This window comes from Zophobas morio, unplaced genomic scaffold, assembly GCF_036711695.1.
Source record: "Zophobas morio isolate AGI-343-1 ecotype UQ-CSIRO unplaced genomic scaffold, CSIRO_AGI_Zmor_V1 ptg000047l, whole genome shotgun sequence".
NCBI classification, from domain to species: domain Eukaryota; kingdom Metazoa; phylum Arthropoda; class Insecta; order Coleoptera; family Tenebrionidae; genus Zophobas; species Zophobas morio.
In genome coordinates, this window is record NW_026972152.1 from 260,847 (window position 1) to 275,418 (window position 14,572).

At 33.9% G+C, this 14,572-nt stretch overlaps 1 protein-coding gene across 3 annotated transcripts; it reads right to left on the minus strand.

The window, feature by feature from the left end:
- Positions 1-1,547: 1,547 nt before the first annotated feature.
- On the minus strand, positions 1,548-3,992 carry LOC135142460 (lipoyl synthase, mitochondrial-like). Of its 3 annotated transcripts, none has more exons than XM_064074168.1 (10): positions 3,782-3,868; positions 2,937-2,988; positions 2,701-2,881; positions 2,479-2,635; positions 2,359-2,416; positions 2,182-2,299; positions 1,950-2,106; positions 1,827-1,897; positions 1,682-1,763; positions 1,548-1,630 (listed from the first exon to the last, which is right to left on the minus strand). In XM_064074168.1, exons 2-10 carry the CDS (start codon positions 2,948-2,950, stop codon positions 1,548-1,550), a joined length of 921 nt encoding a protein of 306 aa, XP_063930238.1. In that variant the 5' UTR covers positions 2,951-2,988; positions 3,782-3,868. The 3 variants fall into 3 exon arrangements, with proteins under 3 accessions (XP_063930238.1, XP_063930239.1, XP_063930237.1); XM_064074169.1 differs by having other exon boundaries at positions 2,937-2,985; positions 3,782-3,835; XM_064074167.1 differs by lacking the exon at positions 2,937-2,988 and having other exon boundaries at positions 3,782-3,992.
- Between the last annotated feature and the right edge of the window lie 10,580 nt (positions 3,993-14,572).

Below are 14,572 nucleotides of genomic sequence, written 5' to 3' on the forward strand. Positions count from 1 at the left end.
GCCAAACTTTTTAAAAATTGCGTCGTGGTATGAATTTGATATTTGGTTTTATTTCAAGAGTAAGAGTATTTTCTCTTAAAATTGTGTAAGTGTTTATGTCGGCTCCATCAATCACACCTTAAAATAAACTCAGCGGCCAAGAACTCGTTTTTCTCGCAGTGGTCTTTGTACGACAAAGTTGACCATATGTATCCATCCCCTCCTATAGTGATTGTATAAAAAAAATAAAACAACTTCCGGTATTTGCTACTGTTCCTTCGTTATGCTCTTTCTTAATAGAGGTACTACATTCTTTTTCTTTTATAAAGAAAACGAAACTTTATTGCGATCATAGGCACAATTTAAAACTGACTGTCGAGGTTTGCTTATCAAAAAGTTTAAGGTATAACCGGTTTGTTTTTTTAAAATAATCCCCATTATAGGGTTTTTATCAAAAAAATATTTTCTAACAGCTGGAAAAACAGAACCAGGAGCCCACGGTCACATTACTATACGGGCCATACAACGACTCACATTATTTGAGAACACATCGTGGCGTTGACTTTGGACTGCTAAACGTAGTTTTATTTTTTTTGTCCCCTTGTAGTTTTTGACACAAATAACACTGGTATTTATTACTTTCGTTAACATCATTATTTCTATTTTTAAGTTGTTCTCCAGCCTCTTTTCGTCTCCAAGTTCGAAACCGTCAGCTTCGCTATTGATTCCAACAAACCCATCTGCCTCGTCACATGCTTTTGGATAACGGCGTCTTCACTACCTTTATCTTCAATTTCCATTTTCAGGTTTTTATCTTCCAAGTCAGTCTCACCTTCATCGTGCTTACATGCTAGCCCTTCTGGTTCAAGTGCTGTTAAAGTATTTTCCTATTGCTAAAATGAGTATAACACTAACAGTATCATCGGATCAAACTTAAATCATCACTAGTAACTCACCTTCAGTTTAAAAAAAAATAGTTCGCAGCAAGAAGTCACCAACAGTAGTTATGAAGCTACTGAAGTGCACGTGCTGAAGCGGCCATTTTATCACTTGAAACAGCGCATGCGACTTACTCTTGGAGCGTTCGCGGCCCAGTGTTACCGTTGTAAGATTAATATAGTGAATTTGGCTTATAATAAATCAAATAGAAAAAGCTTAATTTTCGAGTTTTGATTTTTATAAACTGTACTTTGTTATATTAAATCTTAGCAATTCATTCTAGAGCTTAAAAAATGAGTAAAGTGCCTGAAGACATAAAGACAAAGTTAGAGGCAGTTAAACAGAATGACGGTCCAAAACTGTTATTGACAGCTTTTTTTTTCTTTTTCGCCGTTTACAGCCGCAAAAACCATATTGTAGACGCCGCTGGTGGCATTGTCTGACGCTATAAAATTTTTTTGGTTATGTCGTGCGAGTTTTACTCAAGCAATGTTTACAACTATCCAGGCAGCGCGAAGGTAACGCGCAGGATCATGAAAGCAACTTTAATTAAGAACTTGCATAGTCAGACAATTAGTAAAGTAACATGCAGAAAAAATGATTAATTTTAATTTTATCGTCGTGTATACTTAAAGACCAGATTTATTTTTAGATTTGACGAAACTCTTCAGGAAGAACTCGCCTGCCTTATAGGACGACCTTACCAATGGGCCTATAGGAAGTGAAGTAAGTATTTGTGCTGCTGCTACAGTAAGAAGAAGACCAGAGGCAACATAAGCAAATCCCAAAGCGCTTCCAAACTCTTCCCAGTACTTGAACTTGCAGGGAGAGACATATTCCTGTACCTTTTGAAAAGATGAAACAAAGTCACAGCCAGAAGAATTGCTCCAGCGCATCCATCAGTAGACCTTCATGTGCCGTCTTGTTGGTCTCATATATTGCCCAATGGTAACTGCATCCACCCCGACGTTACTCAGGTCTATAACGTGTTAACAACGAAAGCAAAGAAAGAAAAAATAATCAGCGAAAACCCCGTAGAGTGGCTTCAATTTCACCATCAGCTTCTCCCAGCCCCAGCATTATCGAAGACTTCGTAACGAGGTCTGCATTACAGAGTTTTACTTCCTCAAGAACTTTAAGCGACTGCCTGTAAGAAGCCCGGTGATCTCTAACTAAAGGCGAGAGCCGCTAAAGTTAAGAGAACACTAGGAGTAAACCGCCTACTGATAGAAATAGCGCTCTGTACATTTAAAAAAAGTTAACCTCCACAGTTTCCACATTATGAGCAAAGACTTCCAGGCCGGAGTCGGCCACCTTTCTTATGTGTTCGAAGTTTCCTTTGAAGTCTGGACTGAGGCACTCAACCAAAAGATTAGGACTTCTATTTTTAGTTAACGCTAGTTGTGTTAAAAAGTAGAGGAAACGTAAAAAAGATAATACTTAGATTTGATGGCCTTTACGACCTCTCTTAGGTGGGATGAGCCGCCATCAGGGAGATCTGCAGAGAGTGACATTAGAAGAGAAAAGGGGCGGGCTACCTGCGCTGCAAGAGAAACGAACCGTCTCTATCAACCGAAGTGATGACAACATAGTCCAGGCCCCAGCGGCTCAAGGCTTCAGCGGTTCTCGAGGGCTCCAAAGGGTCCAAAGGCGGCGGAGCTCGGCTGGTTCGCACCGAGCAGAAACGGCAGCCTCGGGTGCACGTATCTCCCATGACCTATTTCACCAATAGTGAACATCACGAGCGCCGGCAATCCGCGAAGAAAGGCAATAAACACGCGCCATTATAGTTGCAGTTGCCAAGCCGCCGCTTCTACCGCCCCAACACTCTCCAATGTTGGGGCATTTCGCCTCTTCACAGACGGTGGACAGCTTCAGTTCTTTTAAAGTGGACTTCAGCTCAAAGTACTTCCGGCCAATGGGGACAGAGGTCTTCAGCCAGTCAGGTAGGGGAGCTCCATCGCTATTAGAAGGTATTAAAGAGGGCTAAACACCCAAAAATAAAACCAAAGGTAAACCAAAACGGCAGCATTAGAATGAGAAAAGGTTTTCAAGAGACTTTTCTAACTACTTAAAAAAAGATAAATTTATAATTCTTTATCCTACAATAAAAAGACGGTCGAAACTACTAAAAGCTGAAATAGAATTTAAGACCTTTTTGGTGCTTATCATACATTTTATAAAGAGAAGGGGAAGATACCGACTTCGTTGACTTGATCTAGAGCTTTAGCTCTAGATCAAGTCAACGAATTTTGCCTAGGTTGTAGTATATTACAACTACTAAGTTTAATACAAACCCCTGACGTTGTTGAAATACAGCGTTGGGGGTTTTTAGGTTAATAAATTTACAATCTTATTTATTAGTCTAAGTCATTCAGAAACAGTTAAAAGTTTTTAAAACTTAGTCGATGGCCATTATTATGCAGAGTTCCCTAGTTTAACTTAACTGAATTACTAGAATATTTACTAAGTTCTGTAGTTAACAAGAATAAATACTTCAAAGACACCATATTATAGTAAAAATAGAAAAGAATTACATAAAGAAACTTAATAAAGACGAGGAAGTTAAATAAAGTTATTATAGCAGGTAATAGCGGACAACCTACAATATTACATAACAGTAAAGAATCACCTATTATATTACAAAACAAATAAAGCTTAAAATTAAAAAAATTAGGGTAGAAAGATGGAACACGGGGGGTCTACAAGAGTTATATTTAAAAGATAACATAACGGGGAACCAAAACTTAAAGTGAGATATTCACACGATTACAAGAAAGTTGGGTTTAGTTTACAAATACAGAAGTTCACCAAAATTTCTGAAAGTTAAGAGGGGAGAAAAATAGAAAAAGCATTATCATACTTAGAAGAATTCAAGACGGCTGTGCCAGAGAGGAAGTGTTGTAACCCAGGGCCAGCCTTTATAAACTCCTTCAGTCCTCGGCAAAACGTTGTGCCGGACCAATGTTGACATCTTGTCAAAATCTTCATTATTTTCAATTATTAAAGTTTAATGCCAGCATAGGAAAAAAAAACTTAAATTATTAAATTTAAGCCAAAGAGTAATACAAGAAAGGATGGAGGTAAACTGAAAACTCTTCAACAGCCAAATGGCTTGGCTGACAGTAAAAGTCCCAAGGAGGGCTTGGAGGGTATGAGCCCGTGGTGTTGGTTTTTTACTGACGCTAGGCCAGATGGCGGAAGCTCGGTCGAAGAGAACAATGCACAAATCGCATTGCAGCAACGCATTGAATCAATTATGGGGAACGTCAGTGCGTTTGTAGACAGGTTTCACATTTGCCGGTCTCGTGTGAAAAGACAGATTCATCCAGCACTACGCCCTTTAAGTTTTTATCACCGACTGGTAAATAAGGTAATTTCGCCACTACATATAAGGTATTTATTAAGTTATGATAAACATTTTTTGAAAAGGTCTGAGATTAACCCACAGGTACCTTCTGAAAAAAAATTATACCATTCTCAGCTGGTACCAACCTTCAAATGATACGTGTCAAAATTTGATGGATTTTCGTCCACTAGTTACCGAGATATTGAAATTTTAATGTTATCGACGAATTACGTGTTTTGTTTAAGCACTGTCTCCTGAAGAGAAAAAGGCCTTCCAGATCAGCACTGACTTGAAAAGTGTTATATGGAATCTGATCCGTTGAAAACAACGATTTATCGGTGGTATGATAAGTTAAACGACGCTGAACGCCCTGGACGCCCAGAATAAGTCAATTACTCCGAAAAACATCAAAATTTCCACAAAGATGTGGTTGGTGACCTTAAAGTGAAGTTGCATGAGTTAGCCGATATCGCAAAGATACCAATGGAACGTGGGCGTGAGAAAGCTCTGTCCAAATGAGCACCGTGTTTGAACAAAAACAACAACGTATTGTTTATTGGAATGCTGTTAGGAGCTGTTTAAGCTAAATAAAATGGATTTTTAATGCGACATATAATGCTGGATGAATCCTGGATCCATTGCTACACTCCGAAGTCAAATTGGCAGTCAGTTGTGTGGAAAGCAATGGGTGAAAGCCACTTAAAGCCATTAAAGGCGCCACAGTCTGAAAGAAAAGGTTATGACCTCTGTATTTTGGGATGCGCAAGGTATACTTATCGGCTACCTTAAAAAAGGAAAAACCATAAGAGCGAATACTATATAGCACAATTAGTTCGATTGAAGGAAGTAATTACGAAAACAGCCCAAATGGCGAAAAAAAAGTGCTCCATTATCAAAACAATGCACCGTGTCACAAGATGGTTACGATGCCAAAAGTCCATAAACTGAAGTCCGGTTTAATTCCGCACCCACCGTACTCCCCTAGATTTGGTTTCCGGCGGCTGTTATCTCCGCAGACCTCAAATAACTGTTCCAGGGAAAGAGCTTTGGTCAAACGAAAAAGCCAACGCCAAAACAGAGACCTATTTTGAAGGCAAAGACAAATTGTTTTATAAAAAAGGTGTATGACGGAAATGTGCTGGACTTACTATATTGACCTTAACGGGACTATATTGAAATATAATGTTAAATTTTGCAAAAATAGTTGTTTAATTAGTTGTCCCGGGACACTTCAGGCGGTGGATTAAGTAACAAGCTTAGGGCTATATCGAGTTCTCTATTAAAAGTAATGCATATATATATTCCGGTATAGTCGCAGTTTAATCCTAATTTTCAAAGGGATGAGAAAATACGTGACAGTCACGCGTTATAACCCACATGCGCTATTTTAACGAAACCAAAATAGCCCACACGAAAATTTCTTCCAAAATGCAGCTGCTACTACTTATGATGCGGTAACACGCAAACCACTACACAGAATATATGTGGGCCTGGAAAAATGCGCACCGTCACTGATCTTCTATTGCCTTTATACATACTTAGTGTCAAGCAGCTATCGCATTAGAATGGCGAGCAATCGCAAAAGTTATTATTAAAAAATATATACTTCGCAGTAGGCTATATGTTTTATATTAGAGTATAGGTGGTTAAAGTTCTCAAGCTCCCACAACGAACATAGATACGCAAAAATAAACATTTCTGAAATAATTAAGAAACGGTTGATATAGAAGTAATTTTAAATAAAAGATTATCTTTATAATTTAAAACCCCGAACAGTGAAAAAATAGACAGTTTTTCATTTTAAGCGTTGTAAGTATTAATGTAACTCGCTTTTAATTATAAAAAGGCTGGGTCTTGTTGTAGCTATCCTTTAGCCAAATTTTTATACCTCTATTGTAAAGCTACGTTCTTTATAATGCTGAAACTGGGATAGTAAGTTAACAAACATCTTATAATGGTTACAGTCCAACGCAAAATATTGATTTAAAGCGGTTGTGGTAAAAAATAAATCGGGGAACTTCCACTATTTAGCAAATTCAAACTTATTACCTTTTAATTCAATTTTAATCTCAATGGGTATATATATTTTTTCCCCACAGGTAAGTACTAAGTAATGAAGTTTGACACTTTATAATAGAACCATTCTATTATAAACCAATTTAAGCCAGTCATTTATGTTCATAAATGATATTTGCTAGAAGCTTATAGTAAGAATTCCTTACTCTGGTAGCTTGGAACTCCTTTGCTGGTCTTTTTAATTAAGGTTGTTTGCAATGCTCTTAAAACCATTTTATAGAAAATTCAAACCCGTGGCCACGATAAAAAATTAATTGGAAGTTTGACGTTTATCGTTGCTAGGATTAGATCATTAATCCAGTTGGTTTAAGTAATTAGACTAATAATAAAAATGGTATCTATTGAATAAATGGGCATTTTTAACGCCTTAATTCCTATTTATGTATCTGTAAACAAAATCACCAGCTAGTGTTAAGAGATAGTATAATAAAATTGTTAAGTCGAGAATAAACCTTAACTTGTATAATAAGTAATTAAGCTATACCCGCTCCACTACAAAAGGCACATTACAAATAAAATAATTGCGCCATCTTATACAAAATTATTTTTTGCATACGTTAAATTTGTAACATTTAGTACTCTCTTAAGTATTAAGCGAGAGTGTTTTAATTCTTATTTATAATAGTGGGGAACAATATTAACAGTTGGGCTTATTACCCAGGAAGTAATGTACATACGAGTTAAAAAACAGAATTACAGCATATAGTTGTAATTAAATTCTATTCGTTGTCAAAACTACATATTTTACAAATCTATTTAAATAATTGACCTTAATTCTTTTATAAAGTGCTTAAATTGGGAGAGATACTAATAAGGTAAAGGTTTCCAAAGCTATATTTAAATAACAATTCTTTCTCCGTTATCTATGATAGTGAAATTAAATTAAGAATTTTTTCCGAATTTGGCCGGTGAGATGAAAGCTTAAAAGCAGAAGCAGCCAATGATGAAGCTGAACAGAAAAAAAGTTTTAGGTTTATGAAATACGCAGAAACTTAAAAGATTAATATCAAAATTGAAAATTATTATTCTAGTAATAGTGTATTTAAATTTTGAATGCCGAGAAATATAAGTGTTTTAGACTCACTACCAGCACCCCTAAAGAAGAAAAAATTTAGCAAACAGTCAATAGCTTATCAAACAAACAATACCAAGCAAAGGGGCTTCTTGAGTAAAAGCATCTACCGAGTGCACTTCTCTCAACCTTAAGCATACACCCTATCAGACATATTTTGGATAAAAATAATTATATATCCGGGATGTCCTAGGCAATCACGGCAATTCAGAAAAAGCAAAGCAAGAAGTATTTTTTTTAAAGTAAGGTGTTAAAAATAGCCAGGACCCTCTTACACAAGTCACAAACAAATCGTTAGGGAAGCGCGATTTCCTCACTCTTCCCTGCACGTCAATGCTAAATGCTTTCCTTGGAAAGGTTAATTTTTATAAGCAATTCAAATTATATTAATACAACCTTATCCCAAGTCGCGCTGCTAATATTTCGCTACAACATGCCTAAAATTGTTAAATAGGAGAGAAAATAATAAACCCATAAAAAGTGTTCAAGGAGGACTTCACTTTAACTTTAGAAAATTTCCTTGCCACAAAAGCATTTAGTAATACCGGACACGTAAAAAAAAAATTTACAATATTACAGAGATTATGCTTTAATTAAAAGAAGCTCCTGCTTTAATATCGCTAATACTATGTGTATGAGTGTATATATTCTTATAATATTAAAATTTCCTTGATTTAAGTAAGCATTGAAGACCAGCAATCCCGGACCTATAAAATTAAAGAAAGTTCTGAAGCTAAATAGTCTTAGAATATGTAGAGAAACCTAAAGAAATGGTTTAAAGGTTGAAAAAAATGAAATTTAAATAATTAACAAACTATTTTTTAACTCTAAAAATGCTGCAAGGGGGTTAAAAATAGTTTACAGATACGAAAAAAAAGTAATAAATTGCTGCAATGAAACATGTTTCGCTAAAGTAATACTTTTAAGATTATTATAAACGTTTCCACACCCCTTCAGATAACCGATCCCTATTTCTCTATTCTTTAAACCAATATTTAAAGTTTTCCATTTTCCATTCCACCTCCTAAATAATAGTGGCAGTAACTAATAATAGAAAATAATTCTTGTTAAATGCTAGAAAAAGTTAACACTAGTTTTTTCTCAAGAAAGATAAAGCCAACACTTAACAAAAATAAGTTTTGGCAGAAACTCGAAAAGTAAACATTTCTTGATAGATCACATCTGCATGTACTTCAAACACTTCAAGCTAAATTTATTTTTTAATTTATACAGTGTTAAATTTCTCATCACGCCTAAAAGTGGACGCCCACTCTAAGGGATCAGAAAATTACTCTTTGAACATACAGATAACGATGAGTTACACATCGGTATGTTAGAGAGCAGTAACTCTCAGTAGTTATTGTTTTATCATGAAATATTTTTAGCATACATCCTTTTATTAGACGTTTTAGTATTTTTTAGTTTAAGTCTCTTCTCCCTTTCTATTTAGACCAGTGACAGTGTTAATTTATTTTGCGACTCTTGACACCCTCCACAGATCATAACTATTGAAAACTCTTTAAAAATCCTTTTAAATTGCACGTGATATAGTATAATAGCCTTGAATGAACAGTGGAAAAAAAACTGTCTATAAATGGTAACCTTGCTTCTTATATATAACAAAATAGAGAGTTTTATCTTTAGGGATCTACATAGTTATCTAAAAGTAAATTAATAATAAAGTTACACTTTCTTAGTAACATTTGTTTAAGTACAAAGGGGAACAAGTAGAAGGGCAAGGAAGAGGACAAACACTTTAGTAAGCAACATTCCCTTCAGTGATCACAATAGCGATCCTTCTTTGTAAATATTTTGCAAGTTAATGGGACCTATGAGTTTTTATACGAATTTTTTACGCTTATAGAGGGTATAGGGCCAAGTATCGGGATTGAATAAGGTTAATCTGGACTACTTAAAAAATAATTCTCCTTCATTCTTTTAGCAATCTTTATTCCATCCACTTTTCAATAATCATTTCTGCTTCAGCCAAGCTCATCTCTAAAAAATTTAAAGAAACTTTAAATTAGAAGTTTCAATTCTGTTGCTTAAGGCCCAGTTGGCACGACAATTCGCTTTAGCACATTTGAGAATTCGGTAAAAACGTATCTTTCACTAACTAAGGTAACCAAGCGCGTTTGGAGACCACAACGACGTTCCCCTGAAGGTCCCTAGATTCATGCACTGGTTGCGCACGCTACCTGAAATATATCAAGGGGACATAGAAGTTAAAAAAGTGTTATGCATAAACAGAGAGTAATACTTTACATTAGTATAACAACAGTTGTTATCATTTCATCACTAAATGACAACAGGCGTCTTGAGACATGAATTAAGTGGTACTAGTACTCTTACAAAAACCTAAATATAGGAAGAATAATGAAGGTTAAGAAAATGCACTTCACGGAGACTAACAATAAAGCAATAACACTAGACCAAAAAAAAACGACAAGGCAATAAACTAACCAAGACAGGAGCAAGCACACACAGAGATACTCAACGAGTTTGCTTAAGAGCTTGAACGGGGAATATATGTTAAATTTAAGATGTTCTCATAACTTTTCTAGCTGTGGCCCTCAAAATTTATTTGCTAATTTAATGTATAGAACAATAACGCAAAACTTAAACCTCTAATAGGGTTTGCACACTTTTTTACGATGACCCTAGTCCTAACTGGCTCTATAATTCCTTTAAAGGTTTAATTATATTCTCTAAAGAATTAAAATTAAACAAAGGATATGATACAAGCACTATAATAAAAAAATATATAAGCTGAAATTTGTCTAACATTGAGCATAATTAAAAAAACTGTCCAGACATTCAATTTGGAAAAATAGGTTGAACGTTTTACGGCCAGATCCTATGTTACTTGTAACTATCGGCCACAAACTAACGATATTAATATGCTTTCAATACGTTTAATAACATTCAACAGTCAAAGTGTCCCCTTTTTATCCCTTGTGACTCCTTCTGACCTAATTCCTTCGTTAGGTGAGATACCCTTTATTATTACGTTTTGAATTTTTTTTAAAGTTTTTCTCTCAATTAGTAGGGATTATTTTTTTAGTTAAGGAGTAGGTAAAAGCTTGATAATAAAATATTTGTTCAATTAGTTTCAAAAACACACACATATATATATATTATGATATATAATCACCTGTGTACTTTAAAAACAGCCATACGAACAATTACTCGCTTAGAGAACTTCCTCATTAAATTTTACTACAAGATCGCCAAAAACAATAGAGCTACTTCCTTTTTTTTTTTAAGAGGCGGGAAAAAAGTAAATTAAAAGCGGTTTATATTGTTAATTTTTTAAAAAGTTGACTTCACACTTTAGGCATAAAAGGTATGTTAAATACTTTTAAGTAAAACTGATTGAGCTTGCCAAGAAATGTTGATAAATTAAGCCTTTATATTATTATAAAGACAGAGCCCAGAAATTTGGTTAGAGTTTATTACCCATGCATTTAAAAAGAAGACACCTTTGTTTAGTTTTAAAAATTAATTTTCATTAATGCAGCTACCACGACCAGATTAGAAGGATTAAGGACGATTAAAGGCTGGTTCACAAACTATTTTTGTTAACTATGGTCACTCGTTAGTAGTATTGTAAAGTTTAAATAAAGAGGGAGGAGACATTTTTTTATCTGACCCTAATTCATAAAGAGGGCGATTTGAAAGAACATAGTTTTCCCTTTCTGTTTCTAACATAACTCCTCTAGGCGCTTGTTGAATTTCAAGATAAATTTTTTTTAAGTAATAGGAGTTGTTAAAAAAGGATAGACGGGGGATTTTATTTTTCAAAATTTTAAAAGATGCAATAACGTTATTGCTAATTGTTATAACGATAAAAACCGCATCTTTTTTGTAAGGCTAAATACTGTTAATACCAAGACAGCCATGCGTCTGACTTACATACCCTGCAGATGCTGAAGCATACTTAAAATTCTAACTTTTACTGTTTGTGCGTTTGTAATAACAACACTGTATACCTTCACCATTTTCTGTTTAAAGTGATTCTCTTCTGGCCATTTTATATATATTTTTTACATAAAAGAGTTTCTTGGGAAAGAAAAAAATTTTAGGGTTTAGCAGTATATATAAAAATAAAACCTTGATATCTTAAAATTATTTTTCACTAATTTTTCGTTTTATAAGTTGTTAAGTACATATCAAACTGTAACATTATATAGCACCACTACTATTTCGTATACATGTTTCTTAAAATAAAGTTATTAGTATTAACTTTAGTGAAAGAATACTTAATTTTTTTACCAATTAAGCACAAACCCTTGTTTACTTTTTAGAATGGTATGCCTAACAAAAGTGAGCTAAACCTTTTACTACGGAACTGTTACCTTTTATTAGACTTGCAAAGCATCAGTCGCTTGACCTTAATGAAAAAGGCCTTGGGGTCTACCAAATAAGTTTTGCGTAATCATGATTTCTCATGTTAATCTTAATTTAGTTGATACAATAGCTAGCTATATTAAAGCTGCCAACAGGATTATCATTGGTAACCTAACACCCTGAGGATAATTTGCGGTACCTCCCAATATAGGCAAGATGGATACTACCAAAAGGTAGTGCTATCACGGTGGTGTCTCCAATATAACTAGTAGTTATTTTTAATGTGCCTAAGCAAATTGTACTCAGTACTCATTTATATAGAAAACAACTTTATACTATATTACATAACTATTGAACCTGAGGATCCTACATTAATGGAATAATCCTAGTGCACGTTATTAAGCGGTGTAAAAATTGTTTACTCGTTCACTTGCTACAACTTAACGCGTAATGAAGTCGGCATAGACCGGTTGTTAGCTATTAAACTAATGGTATACCAACTGGGCACCAAGGACTTCCAGCAGTACATAGTCGGGTAAATCGTAATTTAATTCCCTCTTTTGTCTAGCATATTCTTAGAGTAGTTTTTATTCAAGTTCTTGTACAACATAGGGGCTAACAAGGATTACGTGGTTAAGGAACTTGATGAAGACACTTGCGGTTGTAAGAAAATTTCTGCATCAGTATCGGTTAAAAAGCCACCACCTTCATCACTATTAATAATAAAAAAACACAATGAAACAAAACACAAAATTTCCTAACTATAAAAGAAGGATTCTAAAGTAGCCATGTATAGCTAAAAGTCTTTACCTTTAAAAAACAGCTTTCATGTTTAACTAAGAGAAAAACCAAATAACAAAAAAAAATTTCACCTACATCCTGTGGATACAAATACATTAAACAAAAAGTCTTTGAGAAAAACAAATTATTTGCACAATAATTTAAACTATTTTATCATATTGTAAAGGTCCTAATACTGATCATAAATCAGCCAAAAAATCGTTCTTGTAACCTAAGTAATAAATATCTTTTTGTGCATATATTTATTTAAAATATATATACACCTTCGCTAATACATAACTTTTATTAAGGTATAATATTATATTTTACTTCACATATATATCTTATGCACATGACACTTTACAATACACATATTTGGTACAATATATACCTTTACAAGTAACGTTATAACAATCAGCCCTTTAGATATAACAGTTTTATAATTTTTTTGATGGAAAATGTATTTCATTTGTTAAATGTTAGTATCTTAAGTATCTGCTGAATGCAAATTATGCCCCTAATTAGGTGCGACGCGCAGTTTGACCCGAAGAGAAGTAAACAGTATAGAATGCCAGTTGGTTATAAATGACGAGTGCTGTTGTCTTAAATTAAAATCTTGCCTTCACTGTCTTGTCTGTATAGCCCTTTCGTTTAGTTTATCGCTTTTTTTTTTGTTTTTAGACTTTTTATTCAACTTCTTTAACTAAGTTATTAGCACCAGGTTATTTCATTAATTTATATCTTATCTTCTCTGACTTTTATATTTACTTACTTACACTTGAATTAAAAACCTTTTTAACATTTTAAAATCTTGCTAAATTTCTGCTTACATTTAAGTTACAATGAAAGGCGATTATATCAGACTTTAGCAACCATAACATAAGGTTAAACATTTAAACTCTATCATAATAAAAATTAACATCTAAAAATTTTCTTTCCCAAAGTCGATATATTAAAAAAAAGGAAGTGTCTCTGGCTAGGAGAATTATCAGAATATCGAAGAATTTTTTAAACATTCCAAAAAGTCATTATTGACACTAAATACCCTGAAGAAGCCATGAAAAAGTCGATATAGAAATAAAAACCACTGATGGTAAATCCACCTAGAAATTGGAGGACCTTTAGTTCGCGAAGAAATATGATAGTAAATTCATACATTCTTACATCAATAGATTGCAGTATTAAAGGAAATAACTACGCAGTTGCTCACGGATGTAAAATAGTATAAGCCTCACAAGATCTTAACATCTTAAAAGCCTGTGTAACAGTATGCAGATCAGGGGAACAATACCGTGTACACAACGTGAGAACGGGGAAGCCCTGCTATACTAATGCTAAGAGCGTATGGTAAAGGTTTAAATTTGGTATTTAAACAAAAATCCAGCAACAATAGTTAATCTTCTAAGCAAAAAAATGATTTAAATAAAAATTGCATAGCTTTCAAAAATGAGCCTCCTATTATAATAAAAAACGAATAAATAAAGTACAAAAGAAAGAGAAACTTAGTTAAATTCCTTTAAGGTTACAAGTAAAAAGAGTTAAATTTATTACTTTTTAGTAGATTACAAACTCATGAACTATTTCAAAAATACTCTTTTAGAGCAAAATTCCTTTTTCGAAAGATTAAACCTGTTATCTCTGAAACAAAGAGAGAAATTTCTACACTCAGAATTGTTAGTCACCAGTATAAACAACGCGACTTGCAAGCAACCTTAGTGAGGTAAAGCATAAATAATAGTAAGAATGTCTTGTCTTTGTTTATTGTGCTCCTTTTCCTTGAGCCTATTTCCTTTAAAACATACTTCTTTAATGCCCACCTAATTGAAAATGTCAATTTTACACAATTAGTCATAATGCTAAAAAATGTTTTAAACTCAAAAACATCACAATGCAGCACACTTTAACAGAGACAAATAATCATAAGTCACTAGCTCCACAGATGTGATAGATACTGGTGTTTACCGCATTTCGACACTCTCGTTTAAAATTTTGAAAGGCAAAGCAGGCTACGACCCAAGCTTTTATCA